At 41.0% G+C, this 24,219-nt stretch overlaps 1 protein-coding gene across 1 annotated transcript; it reads right to left on the bottom strand.

Moving 5' to 3' along the window:
• Window positions 1-5,502: 5,502 nt before the first annotated feature.
• LOC311120492 (uncharacterized protein) lies at window positions 5,503-23,144 on the bottom strand. Its single transcript, XM_084195079.1, has 2 exons — window positions 23,041-23,144; window positions 5,503-7,564 (listed from the first exon to the last, which is right to left on the bottom strand). The coding sequence occupies exons 1-2, from the start codon at window positions 23,114-23,116 to the stop codon at window positions 6,648-6,650; spliced, it is 993 nt and encodes a 330-aa protein (XP_084051205.1). The 5' UTR covers window positions 23,117-23,144; the 3' UTR covers window positions 5,503-6,647.
• Window positions 23,145-24,219: the final 1,075 nt, after the last annotated feature.

Raw genomic sequence — 24,219 nt, forward strand, 5'->3', positions numbered from 1 at the left:
TGTGTCTCCAGCTGCACTAGGTCTGTGTCTCCAGCTGCACTAGGTCTGTAGTCTCCAGCATTTGTCGGCCCTCAGTCCCTAGTCCAGGTGGGTCATCGGGCTTCTGCCCCGCTAGGGTTGGGGGTAGTCAGATTCTCTAGTAGGCCCAGAGCTATACGATTCAGCGTCAGTTTCCCTGGCAGGTTCAGAGTCGTTCTCCCTGTCAGGTCCAGAGTCGTTATCCCTGTCAGGCCCAAAGTTATCAGCACTAGGCTCCGAGCCTTCAGCCGTTCTAGTTTCGCTGTGTCCAGCTCTAGTTGGCCCTCAGTCCACTGCTCCACCAGGCTATAGATTCTCTGCCCTTCAGTTGGTCCGCAGCCCCTAGCCTCAGTTGGCAAGCAGTCAGCTCCATCAGTGCTACACACCAAACCACCTGCCCTAGTTCTAAGACTTTTTAGCTAATATGTTCAGTCTCCACAAAAAGCTTGTCCATTTCATGTAACATCCATAAAGCTTCTATTTGCTTTATTTCTCCAACATGCCAAAATTTAGAAGTCCGATTTCCTGGGTATAAACTCTGCCCAAGGGTTACTACAGACAAACTACAGACACATCAAACGTTTAATTTATATATTGTCTTTCCATTCAGTGAGACATTAAAGTTGTGATTTTGCGTGCAAATGTAATATCCATAATGCTGGAATCTCCCATAACTAAAGTAGAACGATAGATATTTCTGCGACATCGGTTCACCAACTACATAGTTTGTGCCCCTGTTTTGAAGACAGTACTCACTGGTGTTAATCACATCTCCGTTCTTCTCTTCTTCCTCCTCCAATGTGACAGTAATCTCCCCCTCCTCTACTCCAAAAACGTCTTCCTCTTCTTTCACCGTGACAGTCGTCGCCTCCTCTTTCACTGTAAAAACTGCATCCTCTTGTTTATCTTCCTCCTCCTCTTTCACTGTAACATCTTCTTCTTTCACTGTAACAGCTTCACCCTCTACTTCCTCTTTCACTGTAACAGCTTCACCCTCTACTTCCTCTTTCACTGTAACAGCTTCACCCTCTACTTCCTCTTTCACTGTAACAGCTTCACCCTCTACTTCCTCTTTCACTGTAACAGCTTCACCCTCTACTTCTTTTTTAACTGTGACATCCTCCTCTTCCTTCACTTCTTTCACAAGTCCCTCTTTCTCCGTCCAGCAGACCTCCTCTTTAGCAGAGGGGGAGTAGCTTTGTGAACGCATGGTTGTGGATGTTAGCTAGCTAGTTAGCATTAGCCTAGTGCTACTGCTACTTTAACCAGACAGCTAGCTGACTAACAACAACGTAAATATGCTATTAAAACGGGTAACTAGAGATACGACAGAAATGTGTTTAAAACACGGTGGCTAATAATCACCGAAAGCGTATAAAGAGCTCAAATGTTTCAGCTATGTTGACTAGCAAAGCTACCGAGGTGGTTGTTGAAGAAACTTCCCGTCCACTAGATTATACGTCACACTGGCAGAATTGTCTGAAAGACGCACATCGCCATCTGCTGACCACAGTCAGTTTAGGAAAATACTATGTATTTTATTTTCAGAAAAAAAAGTGTATTTTTCATTTATTTCATTAAAGAATAATATTATATAGAAACGTACAAAGAGAAGCATGTGTTAATCGGTGCAGATTTTATTGAGTGAGAATTAAAAAAAAAAATCAGGAAATCAGTGAAACAAACAGATAACATCACAATAAGCAGAGATCTTTATACTTTCTCCTACATGGTGTAACAATACATAATAATAATAATAATAATAATAATAATAATAATAATAATAATAATAATAATATTAATAATAATAATAATAATAATAATAATAATAATAATAATAATAATATGCCATTTAGCAGACGCTTTTATCCAAAGTGACTTACAGTCATGAGTGCATACATTTTTACGTATGGGTGGTCCCGGGGATCGAACCCACTACCCTGGCGTTACAAGCGCCATGCTCTACCAATTGAGCTACAGATGACCATAATGTACAGTTCATTCGAAAAGTATTCAGACCCCTTGACTTTTTTCCACATTTTGTTATGTTACAGCCTTATTCTAAAATTGATTAAATCGTTTTTTTCCCTCATCAATTTACACACAATACCCCATAATGACAAAGCAAAAAAAAGGTTTTTAGAAATGTTAACAAATTGATTAACAAAATGAAATGAAATGAAATATAACATTTACATACTGCACAGCTATTTCCAGGTCTTTCCAGAGATGCTCGATTGGGTTCAAGTCCAGGCTCTGGCTGGGCGACTAAAGGACATTCAGAGACTTGTCCCGAAGCCACTCCTGCATTGTCTTGGCTGTGTGCTTAGGGACGTTGTCCTGTTGGAAGGTGAACCTTCACCCCAGTCCTGAGTCCTGAGCGCTCTGGAGCAGGTTTTCATCAAGGATCTCTCTGTACTTTGCTCCGTTCATCTTTGGCTCGATCCTGACTAGTCTCCCAGTCCCTGCCGCTGAAAAACACCCAGACAGCATGATGCTGTCACCACCATGCTTCACTGTAGGGATGGTGCCAGGTTTCCTCCAGACGTGCCGCTTGGCATTCAGACCAAAGAGTTGAATCTTGGTTTCATCAGACCAGAGAATCTTGTTTCTCATTGTCTGAGAGTATTTAGGTGCCTTTTGGCAAACTCCAAGCCGGCTGTCATGTGCTTTTTACTGAGGAGTGGCTTCTGTCTGGCCACTCTACCATAAAGGCCTTATTGGTGGAGTGCTGCAGAGATGGTTGTCCTTCTGGAAGGTTCTCCCATCTACACAGAACTCTAGAGCTCTGTCAGGGTGACCATCGGGTTCTTGGTCACCTCCCTGACCAAGGCCCTTCTCCCCCGATTCCTCAGTTTGGCTGGGTGGCCAGCTCTAGGAAAAGTCTTGGTGGTTTCAAACTTCTTCCATTTAAGAATGATGGAGGCCACTGTGTACTTGGGGACCTTCAATGCTGCAGAAATATTTTGGTACCCTTCCCCAGATCTGTGCCTCGACACAATCCTGTCTCGAAGCTCTACGGACAATTCCTTCGACCTCATGGCTTGATTCTTGCTCTGACATGCACTGTCAACTGTGGGGACCTTATATAGACAGGTGTGTGCCTTTCCAAATCGTGTCCAATCAATTGAATGTACCACAGGTGGACTCCAATCAAGTTGTAGAAACAGCTCAAGGATGATCAATGGAAACAGGATGCACCTCAGCTCAATTTCAAGTCTCATAGCAAAGGGTCTGAATACTTATGTAAATAAGGTATTTCTGTTGTTTTTTTACAAAAAAAATAAAAACAACTTTGCTATGAGACTTCGCTTTGTCATTATGTGGTATTTTGTGTAGATTACTGAGGAATTTTATTTATTTAATACATTTTAGAATAAGGCTGTAACGTTAGAAAATGTGGAAAAAGTAAAGGGGTCTGAATACTTTCCGAAGGCACTGTACATGGATGATCAGGGCTTTTATTCAGGAACGTTTCTTGGGCTACTTTGATGTGTCAAGTGGGCAAGATGCGCAGTCTGTGATTGGCTTTGTGAATTCTAAGATGTCTGAGTTTAACTTCATGGAGAAACCTGTTGCCCAAACCTGTGATGGCACTGCTGTAATAGAATGTATCTGCTATTTTTATTTACAGCTAAGTCCCCTCCTGTTCCCTGATTAAGAGGTGATGACCACTCCACGACCAGATTCAACTCTCCCCTGACATGAACTGCAGCCACGTCTCATGTGCCCTCTCATCCACTGGCACATTGAATGTTTCCTCTCCAGGCACTGTAAATAGCCCCCTCTAATTAGGGTATGTAGAGTCAATCAGATACACAAACACAATCTCATTATTACACATTCATGTGATTTTAATCCTTGCTTGGACAAATGGCTCAGACACGCCCATATATGCGAACTGAATCTGCGAACGTATTCTTATTATTTTGTCTAACTGTGTTGAGTTCTTGTTTTTTGTCTTCAAATCCTGTCCAAATCCAGGGGAAGAGTTGAGGTCTTCTCCAACACCATTCATTCATGATGAGCCTGTCCTGCACTGAAGCCTCTGAACACCTCAACTCATGCCCTCATACCCTCATTCAATCACTCTCTTCCCAACACTGTAAGTAGCCCTCTCATTCCCATTCCCCATAATATTCTACTATAAATGTTTTTATTAACTGCTTTAGGTTAAAATAATGAATCTTTGAAGATTTTTGAAACAGGCTTTGTCTTCAACACCTATACCACGGGTCTCCTAAATTGTTCAAGTCACCAGCCTCCACTGTCCCACGGCCCAGCCAGGGGCAATCCCACGGTAACGGAATTACGCTTTGACTCAGTTTCTTCTTTCTTTTCTACTTGTATTCCAAACAAAAAAAAAACATTGATTTAAAAGTTTACCAAACATACAACTAACTCTATGAACAAGGACTACTTTTAACATTTTACAAAAAACGAAATGAATGAAAGAATTGTGCAGATGGAAACTTTGCTAACAGAATTACAGTAAGTCTGTTACATATATGGGTCCCTGATCTGTACTACACAGAAATGCATAATGATATTCATATGAATGTCATTCTCCTCATGTTTCACAGCACAGCAGGGTAGAGTTCAGTGCAGTGCAGTCGTGTACTATTGACTATAGTTCATTACAGTATAGTACAGTACAACATACTCTACTCTACTCTCTGTTCTGTTCTGTTCTGTCCAAACTTGTGAAACATACATAAACCCTACCCCTAAACTGGGTTCATATCCTATACCCAATCCTACCCCTAAACTGCGTTCATATCTTGTACCCAACCCAACCCTAACCGGGTTCATATCCTGCACCCAACCCTATAACTAAACCGGGTTCATATCCTGTACCCAACCCTATAACTAAACTGGGTTCATATCTTGTACCCAACCCTACACCTAAACCGGGTTCATATCCTGCACCCAACCCTATAACTGGGTTCATATTCTGTACCCAACCCTACCCCTAAACTGGGTTCATATCCTGTACCCAACCCTACCCCGGGTTCATATCCTGTACCCAACCCTAACTGGGTTCATATCCTGTACCCAACCCTACAACTAAACTGGGTTCATATCCTGTACCCAACCCTACCCCGGGTTCATATCCTGTACCCAACCCTAACTGGGTTCATATCCTGTACCCAACCCTACAACTAAACTGGGTTCATATCCTGTACCCAACCCTACCCCCCCCTCTTTATTTTTTTATTATCTTCTGTACATCTTTTAAACCAAATAAAGTTTGTTTTAATTAAGTCAAGCTGAGGATGACAAGAAACTGAACTACAATGCCCCCCACCCTTGTCACTTGTCCAACCCCAAACCTCATCTGGAAACTAAGAAGGGGGATAGAAGAGGGAATGAAGGCCTGAGCTCTCCCTACAACTCCCAAAGTTCTTTGTCTCTCTCAGGAAAATACATTATTACAAATACATTTTGGAGTTATATTAAAAAAGAAACACAAAGACTGCATGGGGGCTTTAAAGCCACATTCTCTAATATACATATCCATCGCACATGTAAAAAATAGAGCATATGCTTAACAACTTATAATGCTTAACAACATATAGCGCTCGATTAACAACATATAGCACTCGATTAAAAATATATAGCACTCGATTAACAACATATAGCACTAGATTAACAACATATAGCGCTCGATTAACAACATATAGCACTAGATTAAAAATATATAGCACTCGATTAACAACATATAATGCTCGATTAACAACATATAGCGCTCGATTAACAACATATAGCACTAGATTAACAACATATAGCGCTCGATTAAAAATATATAGCACTCGATTAACAACATATAATGCTCGATTAACAACATATAGCACAAGATTAACAACATATAGCGCTCGATTAACAACATATAGCACTAGATTAACAACATATAGCACTAGACTAACAACATATAGCACTCGATTAACAACATATAGTGCTCGATTAACAACATATAGCACTCGATTAACAACATATAGTGCTCGATTAACAACATATAGCACTCGATTAACAACATATAGTGCTCGATTAACAACATATAGCACTAGATTAACAAGATATAGCACTCGATTAACAACATATAGCACTCGATTAACAACACTCAAACACAGAAACGACACACATGCAGAGTGAAAAAAAAAAGACTATTTAATCACAGAGAGTGTACATTGAATCTACATAAAAACTGACATACTCCATATTCAATTAATGTCTTGGGATTTTAAAAAACAAACATACAAATGTATTTCTGAGTAGGCGTTCTCCAATTTGATTTCATATGGCAATAATGGCATAACCAAACCACAAAGCACCAATTTTCAGTAAAAAATATTAGACAACTGTTGAAGCAATGTGTGTGTTACCTCATGAAATGTAAGCATGTGACATATCGCGCGCCACACTGTGTGTGTTACCTCATGGTTTTTCAGGTGCCTAAACTGAGTAAATATATTTCTACACTGGGAGCATTCATAACGTTTCTCTTGTGTGGATTCTTTCATGTGATTTCAGTTGCCTTAACCAGGTAAATGTAATTCCACACTGGGAGCAGTGGAAAGGCTTTTCCCCTGTGTGTCTTTGCTCATGCTTCTTCAGGAAGCCTGATGAGGTTAAACTATTTCCACGCAGAGCAGTGATGTGGCTTTTCTCCTGTGTGTCCACTCATGTGATTTCAGGTTACTTAAGCGGTTAAAACGCTTTCCACACTGGGAACATTGGTAGGGCTTCTCTCCGGTGTGTGTTCTCTCATGCTCTTTCAGTTGCCTTAAATAGCTGAAATTCTTTTCACAATGTAAGCAGTGGTAAGGCTTTTCCCCTGTGTGTACTCTTTCATGTTCCTTCAGGTTACCTAACCGCTTAAAAGTATTACCACATTGAGGGCATTTGTGAGGCTTATCTCTTGTGTGTTTAATCTCATGTGATTTCAGGCAACTTAACCGTGAACATCTCTTTCCACACTGGGAGCATTGGTAAGGCTTTTCTCCTGTGTGTATTCTATTATGTATTTTCAGGCTCTCTAACTGGGTAAAACTCTTTCCACACTGGGAACATTGGTAGGGCTTCTCTCCGGTGTGCGTTCTCTCATGCTCTTTCAGTTGCCTTAACCAGCTAAAACTCTTTTCACAATGTAAGCAGTGGTAAGGCTTTTCCCCTGTGTGTACTCTTTCATGATCTTTCAGGTTACCTAACCGCTTAAAAGTATTACCACATTGAGGGCATTTGTGAGGCTTATCTCTTGTGTGTATTATCTCATGTGATTTCAGGCAACTTAACTGTGAACATCTCTTTCCACACTGGGAGCATTGGTAAGGCTTCTCTCCTGTGTGTATTCTATTATGTATTTTCAAACTGTCTAACAGGGTAAAACTCTTTCCACACTGGGAACATTGGTAGGGCTTCTCTCCAGTGTGTATTCTTTCATGCACCTTCAGTGTCCGTAATTGGGTAAAACTCTTTCCGCATTGGGAGCAGTGGTGTCGTCTTGCTGGTTCAGACGTCTCTGGTTCCTCTGAGTCTGGTCTCTCTCCTGCCAAAGACAAACAGTGTTTAATTTAACAGAGAGATCAGGGTCGTATTCACTAGAAACTAAACACATGCAAACGGACCGAAATGGGGAGGCACGACTAGCGGAACTTGTCCAATAAGAAACACTTGTTTTTGCTTGCCATTGCAAAACATTTTGCTACAGTGTTCACTAATGAATACGACCCTGAATTAAACCTCCACATGATAAAACTGTCTTCCTGTGAGGTTGAATCCAAATCAGATCTCTCAATAATCTGAGGCCAAGTTTATCACTAGGACAAAGACAAGCTGGAAACCAAGTCTAGTCTAGAAAAGTAAGTCTGAAAAGTCTAATTTAATACAATACATTTGATCCGTTTTTACATTTTGTTGGTGACTGAACACACAGATTCCATGTGTTTTTCTGGTGCTCATTATATATATTTTATTTGTGTGTGGTTGGAGGTGTGGTTTTAATGTGGGAGTGTTATGTTGCATATTATAAACTGGGTGGTTCGAGCCCTGAATGCTGATTGGCTGACAGCCGTGGTATTGGCTATCTTGTTGCTATGTTGACTTGAGGGACAAACAACAGTAACTGCCAGGGTATGATTAAGCAATAAGGCACCTCGGGGGTTTGGGGTATATGGAAAATATACCACGGCTAAGGGCTGTATCCAGGCACTCTGCGTTGCGTCGTGCTTAAGAACAGGCCTTAGCCGTGGTATATTTTCCATATACCACACCCCCTCGTGCCTTATTGCTTAATCATACCCTGGCAGTTACTGTTGTTTGTCCCTCCAAAGTCACCATAGCAACAAGATAGCCAATACCATCTCCTCAAAATAAGCCAGTCAGAATGAATCTAAGATAGATCAAGAAATCTCTCATCCATTTTGATGTTTTTGCCGAGGTCTTCCTCACGTCATTTTACATCCATCTAAGGTGTTTTGTGCAGTATTTCTCAGGTTAAATAATGTCCAGGGAAAACCAGTCAGTGCACTGCATACAGTAAGTATCGGGTCAACTGTGGACTGATTTCTGAGAACGTCTACAACTTCATCATCAGCGAGCCGTCAAAACTACTGTAAATAAAGCACAAGCTGCCACACGCTGTTTATCAGTGCCTTGCTAGCTAGCTAATTACTAAACTAGCTCGCTAAATTCCCATTTTGTTTGTCAATTAAGCTAGAAATTAGTAGCTAGCAGGCACATTGAGCAGCCAAGCAACAATCAGCTTATCAAGTCACTGGCTTCGGCGCCATTTATGTTTTCTTTACAACTTTCTTACTAGATCTATTAACAGAGTGAGAGTCTGTCTGGCAGTGTTTCACAGACAATCATGCTACAAAACAGGTCGTCTCACTATATCTATTGCTAGAACATATCTTTTTTTTTTTTACAGCTTTTCTGCTACATATACATACATTTGACATAGACATTTGACATACATGGTACTTTTATATAAAGCAGTCATATAACAATAATACATTACCAAACATAAGCTCTTTAATCCCACCCCTCAGCCACTCTCAGCCCATCCCATCTATCACCATAGACCACCCCTCAGCCACTCTCAGCCCATCCCATCTATCACCATAGACCACCCCTCAGCCACTCTCAGCCCATCCCATCTATCACCATAGACCACCCCTCGGCCACTCTCAGACCATCCCACCTATCACCATAGACCACCCCTCGGCCACTCTCAGACCATCCCATCTATCACCATAGACCACCCCTCAGCCACTCTCAGCCCATCCCACCTATCACCATAGACCACCCTCGTTTGGTTTCCATGTGCCATATATTTTTTCAATTGTGCTGTGATATTTTACATACATTTTTAACCTTTCTAATCGTATAGTATCCACAGATTGTGAGCTTAAGATGAAAACCTTTCCTGCGAGTATTATTATATTATTTATTGACTGACTATGGCTTTCCAAATCGGCCCAACACTGCTATTTGTTAGGTTAATTTTAAATGAATGTTGTGATTTTTTAACCATTCCTGAACCTGTGACCAAAAACAAGCTACATAGGGGGCAATACCAGAATAAATTATCTAGTGATTCTGTCTCTTCACAGCAAAATCTACAGAGCTGAGATTGTTGTATGCCCCATTTACTAGCATTCTATTGGTGGCAAGAATGTTGTTTAATTATAATTGAAGTGTTGAATAAAGTGTTGTTTTTTGTACCAGTTCATAATCCATGTGCCATGGAAATCGGTACATCGAAAATCTCTTCCCATTTATCTTTCAACCTGTATGGTGCAGCTGTCAACATTTTTGTCCTCAAATGAAACTGGCATATTTTTCTATTTATGCAGATTCCTTTCAGCCAATTTGTATCTTTAATATATGGCAGGCAAACAAGTTCCCTACCCTCTCCCTTTTCCACTTGCCTCCTCCTATTTTGTGGTAATGCTGCAATCAGTTGGTTATAAATTTGGATTGAGCAGATATTCCCATATATTTTCGATAGCTGCATTTATGACATAACTCCACCATTTATATTCATAATATCATTAATAAATATAATACAATTTTTAAGCATTTTTCCCATAAATAATGTTTTTTTTTTATTAATCAGTATATTTGAGTTTAACCATAACATTTGTTCTATCTTTTCTGGAGGATAAAACTGAAATTGTAACCAGCTTTGTATGGCTTGTTTAAGAAAGGGCGATACTTTAAACAAAATTTCATTTTTAATTAGTCGGAAATGAGAAGTTGTAATCTGTATAAAGGCAAAAAGGCCATTTTTGAACAAAGGATGAGCCTTTTTTAATAATCTACTGTAGAACCATTTGGGGTTTAAGTATAACTTATGTATGAGTGAAGCTTTTAGCGAGAGGTTTAAACTTTAATATTTAATACATTTAGTCCCCCCAACTCATATTCATTATATAAATAGGCACGTTTAATTTGGTCTGTTCAAAAAGAAATATTTTTTGCTCATATGATTTAAAAAACAAGTCGCCTGGAGTAGGCAGTGCCTTTAGTAAGTAAGTAAACTGTGAATGGACCAAAGAGTTAATCAATGTGATTTTTCCATAAATAGACAGTTACCTCTCCATGGTTGCAGAATCTTATCTATTTTTGCAAACTTTCTATTGAAATTGATTGTGGTAAGTTAATTTATATTGTTTGAAATGTGAATACCAAGTATGTCTACTTCACCATCCGCCCATATTATTGGTAAACTACAAGGTAGTGTAAACACTGTGTCTTTTAACGATCCAATACGTAATATGACTCGTCATAATTAGGTTTTAGTCCAGAGAGGTTAGAAAAGTGACCAAGATCTTTAATGAGACCGTTCAGGGATCCAGATTGCGGACTTAAGAAAAAACTTGAGTCATCGTCATACATTGACACTTTTGTTTTTATCCCCTGGGTATCTAAACCCTTGATGTTCTTGTTGGATCTCATTTAAATAGCTAGCATTTCAAATGGCCATAATAAATAGATATGGAGACAACGGACAGCCTTGTTTTACTCCTCAAAACTTTCTGAGAAGTAACTATTATTTACTATTTGACATCTGGGGTTGCTGTACATAACTTTAACCCATTGTATAAGAGATTCACCGAAATTAAGGTATATAAATTCTAGTCATACTTTATCAAATGCCTTTTCAAAATCTGCTATGAAGACCAGGCGTGGTATCTAAGATGTTTCATAATGTTCAATTGTTTCAAGTAATTGTCGTATATTATCTCCAATATATCGTCCATGTAAAAAACCTGTCTGATCAGGATGAACAATATCTGGTAAAACCTTTTTTATTCTATGTGGTATGCACTGTATATATATTTTCTGTTGTATTTTTGACTTTATGTTTTTTACCCCATATGTAACTCTGTGTTGTTTTTATCGCACTGCTTTGCTTTATCTTGGCCAGGTCGCAGTTGTAAATGAGAACTTGTTCTCAACTGGCTTACCTGGTTAAATAAAGGTGAAATAAAAATAAAATAAAAATTTCGCCAGGATATTCGCATCACAACCTTGAAGTGTAAGAGGCCTCCAGTTATTTTTATGGACTGGATCTTTATACTTACCACCTGGGTCCTGTTTTAGTAGTAATGAAATCAGACCTTCTTGTTGAGTACCTGAGAGTCTACCATTTTTATAGGAGTAATTAAAATATGCTAATAGTGGATCTTTGACTACATAAAAAAAGGTCTGATATACCTCTACTGGTATACCATCAAGCCCTGGGGTTTTCCCAGACTGAAAAGATTTAATTGCCTCAAAAAGTTCATTTTCTGTAAGTTGGCCTTCACCCAGGTCTTTCTGTAAGTTGGCCTTCACCCAGGTCTTTCTGTAAGTTGGCCTTCACCCAGGTCTTTCTGTAAGTTGGCCTTCACCCAGGTCTTTCTGTAAGTTGGCCTTCACCCAGGTCTTTCTGTAAGTTGGCCTTCACCCAGGTCTTTCTGTAAGTTGGCCTTCACCCAGGTCTTTCTGTAAGTTGGCCTTCACCCAGGTCTTTCTGTAAGTTGGCCTTCACCCAGGTCTTTCTGTAAATTGGCCTTCACCCAGGTCTTTCTGTACATTTGTTAATTTTACGTTATTATTAGGAAATAAATCCTTACAGTTAAAGAAAACATATGCTTAAAATATTTTGTTTCCTCTTTCAAAATATAATTAGGTGAATCAAGGATGAATCCATCATTTGAAACGAGTTTCTGTAAATTCTTTTTGGTAGCATTTCTATGTTGAAGATTCAAAAAACATTTTGTGCATTTTTCCCCATTTTCCATCCAACTTGCTTTATTTTTGTAAAACATTACACTTGATTGTTCTTGAACAAGTACCTCCAAATCGTTTTGTTTTTACTCTAACCTATTTTTTGCCTCTATAGTCCAGTTTCCATGACATCTAACTGCGCTGTTATTTCCTCTATATCCTTTACTAGTCTAATCTCTTTTGACCTAAACTGCTTTTGTTTTAATGATGAGTATTGTATTGAATGGCCTCTAAATGTACATTTAAAAGTGCCCCATACAACAAGGAGATCTGCTGTACCTATGTTGTGCAGAAAAAAATGCAATGATGAATTATTTTGTCATAGTTAAGAACAAATTGTCATCCAATAGGCTTTGATTAAATTTCCAATATCCCCGTCCACGTGGAAATTCTGTAAGGGTTATATCGAGGCCAATTAGATGGTGGTCAGATCGCATTCGGTCTCCTATTAATACTTTTCTTTTTACTTTTGATGCCAGCAAGAATGAAACCAGGAAGTAATCAAGACAGCTAGCTTGATTAAGCCTCCTCCATGTACAGTTGAAGTCGGAAGTTTACATACACTTACGTTGGAGTCATTAACACTCGTTTTTCAACCACTTTACACATTTCTTGTTAACAAACTATAGTTTTGGCAAGTCGGTTAGGACATCTACTTTGTGCATGACAAGTCATTTTTCAAACAATTGTTTACAGACAGATTATTTCACTTATAATTCACTGTATCACAATTCCAGTGGGTCAGAAGTTTACATACACTAAGTTGACTGTGCCTTTAAACAGCTTGGAAATTCCAGAAAATGATGTAATGGCTTTAGAAGCTTCTGATAGGTTAATTGACATATATTGAGTCAATTGGAGGTGTACCTGTGGATGTATTTCAAGGCCTACCTTTAAACTCAGTGCCTATTTGCTTGACATCATGGGAAAATCAAAAGAAATCAGCCAAGACCTCAGAAAAAAAAAACTGTAGACATCCACAAGTCTGGTTCATCCTTGGGAGCAATTTCCAAATGCCTGAAGGTACCACGTTCATCTGTACGCAAGTATAAACACCATGGGACCACGCAGCCGTCATACCGCTCAGGAAGGAGACACGTTCTGTCTCCTAGAGATGAATGTACTTTGGTGCGAAAAGTGCAAATCAATCCCAGAACAACAGCAAAGGACCTTTGGAGGAAACAGGTTCAAAAGTATCTATATCCACAGTAAAATGAGTCCTATATCGACATAACCTGAAAGGCCGCTCAGCAAGGAAGAAGCCACTGCTCCAAAACCACCATAAAAAAGCCAGACTACGGTTTGCAACTGCACATGGGGACAAAGATCATACTTTTTGGAGAAATGTCCTCTGGTCTGATGAAACAAAAATAGAACTGTTTGGCCATAATGACCATCGTTATGTTTGGAGGAAAAAGGGGGACGCTTGCAAGCCGAAGAACACCATCCCAACCGTGAAGCACTGGGGTGGCAGCATCATGCTGTGGGGGTGCTTTGCTGTAGGAGGGACTGGTGCACTTCACAAAATAGATGGCATCATGAGGAAGGACAATTATGTGGATATATTGAAGCAACATCTCAAGACATCAGTCAGGATTAAAGCTTGGTCGCAAATGGGTCTTCCAAATGGACAATGACCCAAAGGATACTTCCAAAGTTGTGGCAAAATGGCTTAAGGACAACAAAGTCAAGGTATTGGCCATCACAAAGCCCTGACCTCAAACCTATAGAACATTTGTGGGCAGAACTGAAAAAGCATGTGCGAGCAAGGAGGCCTACAAACCTGACTCAGTTACACCAGCTCTGTCAGGAGGAATGGGCCAAAATTCACCCAACTTATTGTGGGAAGCTTGTGGAAGGCTACCCGAAACGTTTGACCCAAGTTAAACAATTTAAAGGCAATGCTACCAAATACTAATTGAGTGTATGTAAACTTCTGACCCACTGGGAATGTGATGAAAGAAATAAAAGCTGAAAGAAATAATTCTCTCTACTATTATTCTGACATTTCACATTCTTAAAATAAAGTGTTGATCCTAACTGACCTAAAACAGGGAATTTTTACTAGGATTAAAATGTCAGGAATTGTGAAAAACTGAGTTGAAATGTATTTGGCTAAGGTGTATGTAAACTTCCGACTTCAACTGTAAATTCCTATCAGCAGAGAGACATATTCCATGTAGTCCTCATTATATCCTGTTTTATTTCCACAAAAAAGGAAGAAGGAGAAAGGAACATAGATTCTAACGGTCGCTAATGACAACCAGTAAAAATGTGTCTTAGGCATCAGTCTACCCATTAAGGAACACCTAAGTTTAACTTACAATCGACTCTGACACAGCCATGGCACGGTAGCCAATAAGACATGCAGTACTGACAATCCAGAGTGAGTAAACCTCTATAACCAACCCTCTCTCCACCAACACACGTAGTTATTATTCCAGGGTCGTTTGATCTATCACCTCAGCTGTTTTACACCTAGGCCTATAATCATTAGGATCAAGAATATAAAAGGTGGCGTAAATAGCTTATATAGAATTATAAACTGGGTGGTTCGAGCCCTGAATGCTGACCGGCCCGAGAGGCGTGGTACATCAGACCGTACACCACGGGCACGACAAAACACCCGTTTTTACTGCTCTAATTATGCCGGCAACCAGCGTACAATAGCATTAAGGCACCTCGGGGGATTTGTGGTATATCGCCAACACACCACTCCGCGTTGCGTCGTGCGTAAGAACAGCCCCCAGCCGCGGCATATTGGCCACACACCACACCCCCCTCGGGCCTCACCGCTTAAATATATAATATACCTCTCGCTTAGAGAAGTGCTTCCATAAGCCAGTTATTGTGTTGGTTCTACCGTTAACTTTAATCCATTTATCCCAGTGTTAACCAGCCCGCCACACACTAATAGAGACAACAACCCTGTTGACAATACGGAATCCATTTGTCGGTGTGTATCGGAACAATAATATGTCCTTTACATTTTTTATATTGAGATTATTATTTTTTTACGTAAAAGGATAATGACACCAATTATTTTAGAAACGTATCGACAGGTTATGTACAGGCCTACTCCAGTAGAGAACCTAGACAGGTTATGTACAGGCCTACTCCAATAGAGAACCTGGACAGGTTATGTACAGGCCTACTCCAGTAGAGAACCTAGACAGGTTATGTACAGGCCTACTCCAGTAGAGAACCTAGACAGGTTATGTACAGGCCTACTCCAATAGAGAACCTGGACAGGTTATGTACAGGCCTACTCCAGTAGAGAACCTAGACAGGTTATGTACAGGCCTACTCCAATAGAGAACCTGGACAGGTTATGTACAGGCCTACTCCAGTAGAGAACCTAGACAGGTTATGTATTGGCCTACTCCAGTAGAGAACCTGGACAGGTTATGTATTGGCCTACTCCAGTAGAGAACCTGGACAGGTTATGTATTGGCCTACTCCAGTAGAGAACCTAGGCAGGTTTTTAATTCTATAATCCTTTATCCTAGCCCTACATTACATCTATTCATATTTATTACGTTTTATCTTAAAAGCGAATCGTTCTGATTCACATTCGGGAACAAGGGCCGCACTATATAACAGTTTTTAAGTCATAATATACCCGACTTCTACAATTAGGCCATATCATATTAAAAAAATATATATATATATATATATACAGTGGGGAGAACAAGTATTTGATACACTGCCGATTTTGCAGGTTTTCCTACTTACATTGATGTAGAGGTCTGTCATTTTTATCATAGGTACACTTCAACTGTGAGAGACGGAATCTAAAACAAAAATCCAGAAAATCACATTGTATGATTTTTAAGTAATTAATTTGCATTTTATTGCATGACAGAATTATTTGATCACCTACCAACCAGTAAGAATTCCGGGACTCACAGACCTGTTAGTTTTTCTTTAAGAAGCCCTCCTGTTCTCTACTCATTACCTGTATTAACTGCACCTGTTTGAACTCGTTACCTGTATAAAAGACACCTGTCCACACACTCAATCAAACAGACTCCAACCTCTCCACAATGGCCAAGACCAGAGAGCTGTGTAAGGACATCAGGGATACAATTGTAGACCTATACAAGGCTGGGATGGGCTACAGGACAATAGGCAAGCAGCTTGGTGAGAAGGCAACAACTGTTGGCGCAATTATTAGAAAATGGAAGAAGTTCAAGATGACGGTCAATCAACCTCGGTCTGGGGCTCCATGCAAGATCTCACTTCGTGGGGCATCAATGATCATGAGGAAGGTGAGGGATCAGCCAATAACTACACGGCAGGACCTGGTCAATGACCTGAAGAGAGCTGGGACCACAGTCTCAAAGAAAACCATTAGCAACACACTACGCCATCATGGATTAAAATCCTGCAGCGCACGCAAGTCCCCCTGCTCAAGCCAGCGCATGTCCAGGCCCATCTGAAGTTTGCCAATGACCATCTGGATGATCCAGAGGAGGAATGGGAGAAGGTCATGTGGTCTGATGAGACAAAAATAGAGCTTTTTGGTCTAAACTCCACTCGCCGTGTTTGGAGGAAGAAGAATGATGAGTACAACCCCAAGAACACCATCCCAACTGTGAAGCATGGAGGTGGAAACATCATTCTTTGGGGATGCTTTTCTGCAAAGGGGACAGGACGACTGCACCATATTGAGGGGAGGATGGATGGGGCCATGTATCGCGAGATCTTGGCCAACAACCTCCTTCCCTCAGTAAGAGCATTGAAGATGGGTCGTGGCTGGGTCTTCCAGCATGACAACGACTCGAAACACACAGCCAGGGCAACTAAGGAGTGGCTCCGTAAGAAGCATCTCAAGGTCCTGGAGTGGCCTAGCCAGTCTCTTTGGAGGGAGCTGAAAGTCCGTATTGCCCAGCGACAGCCCTGAAACCTGAAGGATCTGGAGAAGGTCTGTATGGAGGAGTGGGCCAAAATCCCTGCTGAAGTGTGTGCAAACCTGGTCAAGACCTACAGGAAACGTATGATCTCTGTAATTGCAAACAAAGGTTTCTGTACCAAATATTAAGTTCTGCTTTTCTGATGTATCAAATACTTATGTCATGCAATAAAATGCAAATTAATTACTTAAAAATCATACAATGTGATTTTCTGGATTTTTGTTTTAGATTCCGTCTCTCACAGTTGAAGTGTACCTATGATAAAAATGACAGACCTCTACATGCTTTGTAAGTAGGAAAACCTACAAAATCGGCAGTGTATCAAATACTTGTTCTCCCCACTGTATATATATATATATACGTGGTATTTCTAACGTACTACCGTGCAACCTGGTCCTCTGTAGCTCAATTGGTAGAGCATGGCGCTTGTAACGCCAGGGTAGTGGGTTCGATCCCCGGGACCACCCATATGTAAAAATATGCACACATGACTGTAAGTCGCTTTGGATAAAAGCGTCTGCTAAATGGCATATTATTATTATTATATTATTTAAAACTAAAAAAGGTCTTACCCATCTTCCCCTAAATCAAAACCTGATTTTAAGTCCATATTGCCTAAATAAAAAAAGGATAGGTTCATCATACCCATTCTGCATTACCATAAGTCAAACCTTATTTTAAGTCCACGGTTCCATACTGTATGAATACAAATTAATATATATTTTTTTTAAAGAGTCCATCATGCAAAAAATGTTTTTGTGTATCGGGGACTACTTCAGCAGGCGGTAGCTATCAGCCACGTTGTAATCCTCCAGTCCTCTATCGCTCAAAGCCACGTTGTAATCTTTGAGTCCTTCAACATTTGGTTGTTTACATACAATTTATCGACCACTAGATGAACATTCTGCTTCTCTGCTCGGAGCCTTTTTAAAGTGGGGTACAGGGCACGTCGTCGCCACTATTTCATGGGGAAATTGTTCATTAATAGAGAACGGGGTGTTCTTCAGTTCCCTACCCTGTTGTAACAAGGCAATTTTCATTTTGTAGTGTGTTAGCATAGCTACGATCGGACCTTCCATCCCCTCTGCCACCGAAACGGTGAGCCCTTTGAAAATCAATTGTATTCACCTGTTTGTCCGTCATTTTGAGATTATGTTTCATGAACACCTTGACTTTTCCTTCTGTTGACTGATAGTTTCCATCCTCCTTTATTCCCATTATAACAATATTATTCTTCATACTTCTGCACTTTAGATTAAGTAATTTGGCCTTGTTTCAAAGCCAGTGTTTCATAGGAGTTCCCACATATGCTGAGCACTTGTTGGCTGCTTTTCCTTCACTCTGCGGTCCGACTCATCCCAAACCATCTCAATTTGGTTGAGGTCGGGGGATTGTGATCAGGTCATCTGATGCAGCACTCCATCACTCTCCTTCTTGGTAAAATAGCCCTTACACAGCCTGGAGGTGTGTTGGGTCATTATAGTCCCACTAAGTTATATTATATTATATACCCTTTTGAGTAAATTTTGGCACTGGAATAAATGTTTCAAACTAATATCAATGCCACAAAGGTACTATTTTTAACAAAATAGTACATGACAATTTTTTTCACAAAATAGAACAGAATAACATATTCAAGTGTTTGTGGGTGATTCCATGACAAGGTCAACCTGAGCATGCCCAAAGAAAGTTCATTTCCAAACGAAACCAGGTTCCAGGGTTTACAGTAACAAAACAAAAAAATGAAGAGAATAAATAAAATAGGCGCATGACAAATTGTCAGATAGAAGAAAATAATAACATTGCAAAATAATGATTTTTATTCATTAATGGAAATACAAGTCAATGTTAATACATTCAACCTGCCATGCTTATCGGTCTATAGGTTAATTTGCATCATTTAGTGGAATGAAATTGCAGCGTGTGTATTTTTGTTGGTCATAATGCATCTTATTTATCACATGCGCTCAGCATCCAGAGCCTATGAGTGGAATATCACGTGTCAGACAGCACCAGCGCTGCTGCTTCAGCTCTTTAAACAGCTTGTTGCTGCTGGAGTGGACCGTCTGCTTTTAGAAGCCCAGTCACTGCGCAACAATTCGAAATTCAATCACGTGTTCAAAACAATTTAAAAAAAGAGCCACAATTTGTATTTCTCAACTGGTAATTGAAGAGCACCCTCCCATTCACCATTCAAATTCATGTGGTCCTCTGTAGCTCAATTGGTAGAGCATGGCGCTTTTAACGCCAGGGTAGTGGGTATCGACCACCCATACGTAAAAATGCATGCACACATGACTGTAAGTCGCTTTGGATAAAAGCGTCTGCTAAATAGCATATTATTATATTATAGGCAATGGTAGACAGGCTATCAGCGTGTCACTCACCACTATGCAATGTGAGCTGGAGGCAGAACGCATTTAGAAAATATATACTTAACTGTTCGAAACGTTAACTTCATATTATGAGGCATGTCTAAGGGGGTAAAAAGCTGCTAGCGGTCCATGGTACCGCGTGACAGAAACTGTGCATCACGCCTCGATCACACCTACAGCGTTTTTTGCTGTTTGGTACACCAGAAGTACATGAATTTCCCGAGGCAGCACGTTCTATGTGGGGCATACGTTGGATTTATCAAACGTATGCGTAGAAGGCTGGACAGAAATGGTAGCGGAAGGTGAACGTTGAAAGTTCTGTTGCACACACACATCCAGATGATGCTGTGTACCATTTTGAGCAATGACGCCGTAGGTTTGATCGAGGCGTTAGTTTTCCAGAACCAATGTTCATTGGCTACTCCCGTTTTAGTAGGGTTTAGCCCTTTGCGCTATTTGAGGAGTTGAGACATAAAAAAGGGTTTGTTAGAGAGGTTAAGTTCTCCTCTATTACAGTAAAATAATGTCTCGACGTGTCTCAGTGTCAATATGACTGTTTCTGTTGGACCAAACCTCAAATAGCATGTTGAAACTGCTTGATGTCAGAGAGGAAGAAGTGATCTTTAGTCTTTGTTGTTGTGAGTGTCAGGGGGAGGGGCTTGGTGTCAGGAGGAGGGACTTGGTGTCAGGGGGAGGGGCTTGGTGTCAGGGGGAGGGGCTTGGTGTCTGTGTGTGAGTGGGAAGGTGCTCAGTGAACACAGCACAGAAGGAGGAGGAGCTTGGTGTCAGGGGGAGGGGCTTGGTGTCAGGGGGAGGGGCTTGGTGTCAGGGGGAGGGGCTTGGTGTCAGGGGGAGGGGCTTGGTGTCTGTGTGTGAGTGGGAAGGTGCTCAGTGAACACAGCACAGAAGGAGGAGGAGCTTGGTGTCAGGAGGAGGGGCTTGGTGTCAGGGGGAGGGGCTTGGTGTCAGGGGGAGGGGCTTGGTGTCAGGGGGAGGGGCTCAGTGAACACAGCACAGAAGGAGGAGGAGCTTGGTGTCAGGAGGAGGAGCTTGGTGTCAGGAGGAGGGGCTTGGTGTCAGGGGGAGGGGCTTGGTGTCAGGGGGAGGGGCTTGGTGTCTGTGTGTGAGTGGGAAGGTGCTCAGTGAACACAGCACAGAAGGAGGAGGAGCTTGGTGTCAGGAGGAGGGGCTTGATGTCAGGGGGAGGGGCTTGGTGTCAGGGGGAGGGGCTTGGTGTCTGTGTGTGAGTGGGAAGGTGCTCAGTGAACACAGCACATAAGGAGGAGGAGCTTGGTGTCAGGAGGAGGGGCTTGGTGTCAGGGGGAGGGGCTTGGTGTCAGGAGGGGCTTGGTTTCACAGCACAGAAGGAGCGAAGGAGATGAGACCAAAAAGACAAACACTCATGAAAACAGGAAGAAAAAAAGGCATTAGGAACATCGCGCTAAAACATACATTCAAATTCAAATCAATTGATTTGATACTGTATATAGCCCAGCCCTAATTACAGGTAGCCTGAATTAGGCTTGGGCGGTATACCGTATATATGTGGTCCTTTGTGTACTCCTGAGTGGCGCAGTGGTCTAAGGCACCGCATCGCAGTGCTAACTGTGCCATTAGAGATCCTGGTTCGAATCCAGGCTCTGTCGCAGCCGGCCGCGACCAGGAGACTCATGGGCGGCGCACAATTGGCCCAGCGTCGTCCAGGGTAGGGGAGGGAATGGCCGGCAGGGATGTAGCTCAGTTGATAGAGCATGGCGTTTGCAACGCCAGGATTGTGGGTTCGATTCCCACGGGGGGGGCAGTATAAAAAAATATGTATTCACTAACTGTAAGTCGCTCTGGATAAGAGCGTCTGCTAAATGACTAAAATGTAAATGTATATGTCTTTGTAGCTCAGTTGGTAGAGCGCATGATGCTTGTAACGCCAGGGTAGTGGGTTCAATTCCCGGGACCACCCATACACAAAAATGTATGCACGCATGACTGTAAGTCGCTTTGGATAAAAGCGTCTGCTAAAATTGCAAATATATACCGTATACCGGGGTATTTGGAAAAAGCCACGGGATGGTTTTTCAACATTGTTGAAACTATTTATTTGAAGTTTATTTTATCAATTGTAATACTTGTGGCTACTTTTTAAGTAAATACCTGCAGTCAAGTTGTGCAATATGTTAGGAGATAAAGAACATTGTGTTCTTCATTTCACCTGTCACATTATTATGTAGCTTATGGTAGTCCCCAGTCACATGGTGTTTGTTTACAAGCACACAACTATGAGAGACCTGAGCCACTCACTGTCGTGTAGCATGCGCCAGGTCATCTAATTACAGTATGGAATTCACAACTAAAATGTTTGCCAGCTAGATATCTTATAACTATTATGTTAACTGTCTAAAATGTGCTAATTGCTCTGCAGTTGTGCATTTGGTTTGCTAATTTAGTAGCTAGTTAGCTATCTAGCTAAGTGGTTAGCTTCTTCCAAAATCAAGCATTCGCTTGGTAACAGCAAAGAATCCCCACCTGGATCAAGAGCCTTGCAGGCTAATATTCATTTTGTGCGTGCAGCAAATTGTGAGTAGCATTTTTTTGTTACTTGTATACTTTAGGTCAGAAACTGTACAAAATGTTTGCAATGTGCTCGTTAGCATTTACTTAGCATTCTCTATGAGGATTCCTTAGTACTTGTTAGCATTCTGGTAAGTAACATGCTTTGAATATTTGTACTTTTTAAATACAGTCAACTTCTGCACTTTAATGCTAACTAGTGTTAGCACAATGACTGGTAGTCTATGGGTATCTGCTGAAGTCTATGGGCATCTGCTAGCATATACCCATAGACTTCCAGTCGTTTTGTTAACACTCGTTAGCAATTGCGCTAGCGCTAGTTAGCAACTTCCTTCAAACCACTCGAAGAGACATACACTAGTTCATCTGACTCTGAGGAAGTAGATAAAGGGCCTCACTGCCAAAATCCCAAAGTATCTCTTTAAGGATAATTTTTTAAGTGGTTTTACTTGGAAATGAGTAACTTTATTTGTGCATGTTCAGGTTGACCTTCCCACAGAATCGACCACAGACTTTTCATAATATGTTCAGTCTCCACAAAAAGCTTGTCCATTTCATGTAACATCCATAAAGATTCTATTTGCTTTATTTCTCCAACATGCCAATATTTAGAAGTCCGATTTCGTGGGTATAAACTCTGCCCAAGGGGTACTACAGACAAACTACAGACACATCAAACGTTTAATTTATATTTTGTCTTTCCATTCTGTGAGACATTGAAGTTGTGATTCAGTTGTGCAAATGTAATATCCATAACGCTGGAATCTCCCATAACTAAAGTAGAATGACACTTTAAAATCACACATCAGTTCAAAAGAAAGAGATATTCAGGGACATCGGTTCAACAACTACATAGTTTGTGCCCCTGTTTTTAAGACAGTACTCACTGGTGTTAAACAGATCTCCAGTACCCTCTTCTTCCTCCTCCAATGTGACAGTAATCTCCCCCTCCTCCTCCTTCATTCCAAAAACTCCTAAAGATTCTTCCTCTTCTGTCACTGGAACTTCTTCCTCTTCTTTCACTGTAACTTCTTCCTCTTTCACTTTAACAGCTTCACCCTCTACTTCTATTTTGACAGTAACAGCCTCCTCTACATTCTCCTCTTTCACGATAGCTTCTTTCTCCGTCCAGCAGATATCCTCTTCTTTAGCAGGGGGGGAGTAGTTTAGTGAACTCATGGTCGGGGATGTTAGCTAGCTAGTTAGCGTTAGCGATTAGCTTAGTGCTAGGCTATCTTAACCAGCCAGCTAGCTAGCTGACTAGGTCAATATTAAATGGAGTAACTAGTAAATAAGCAACTAGTGTTTAAAACACTGAGGTTAATACACCCGAATCTTTCGGTTTTATGTTGGCTAGCGAGTTACCGAGGTGGTTGAATCAGTAGCTGTGTTGTTGTTGAAGAAGAAGCGTCCCGTCCCGTCCACCAGATTTTACGTCACGCAAGAAGCGCCAGCTGAAAGACTCACATCGCCATCTGCTGACTGGAGTGGGTAACACAGTTTAGGAAAATATTCACTACATTGTTTATTCTGGCAAACAATGTCATAACAAGTAATTATACAATTAGCATATTACTTCTTACAGCCATTGCTTTCCTCTACGCAGACCTAGATATGAAGCAGACGCATGCATACACAACTCCTGTAGCTCAGTTGGTAGAGCATGGCGCTTGCAACGCCAGGGTTGTGGGTTCAATTCCCACGGGGGGCCAGTATGAGAAAATGTATGCACTCACTAACTGTAAGTCGCTCTGGATAAGAGCGTCTGCTAAATGACTAACATGTAAAAATGATAACATACACATGTACACATAGATGTTTGTACTGTAGATATGTGGTAGTGGTGGAGTAGGGGCCTGAGGGCACACAGTATGTTGTGAAATCTGTGAATGTGAATCTGTAAAATTGTATGTACTGCCTTAATTTGGCTGGACCCCAGGATGAGTAATGGGGATCCATAATAAATACAAATATGACTATGTGCATTATGAATATATACTGTTAGAACAATGTGGTCCTCTGTAGCTCAGCTGGTAGAGCACGGCGCTTGTAACGCCAAGGTAGTG

Source organism: Coregonus lavaretus, assembly GCF_964263955.1.
Source record: "Coregonus lavaretus genome assembly, contig: HAP1_SCAFFOLD_47, whole genome shotgun sequence".
Classification (NCBI taxonomy): Eukaryota; Metazoa; Chordata; class Actinopteri; order Salmoniformes; family Salmonidae; genus Coregonus; species Coregonus lavaretus.

Coding starts and splice junctions, on each gene's coding strand:
- LOC311120492 (XM_084195079.1), bottom strand. CDS start 23,116: ATGAAGGAGGAGGAGGGGGAGATTACTGTCACATTGGAGGAGGAAGAA. Junction 7,565..23,040: donor TGGAGATCTGTTTAACACCA/GTGAGTACTGTC, acceptor TGTCTTTGGCAG/GAGAGAGACCAGACTCAGAG.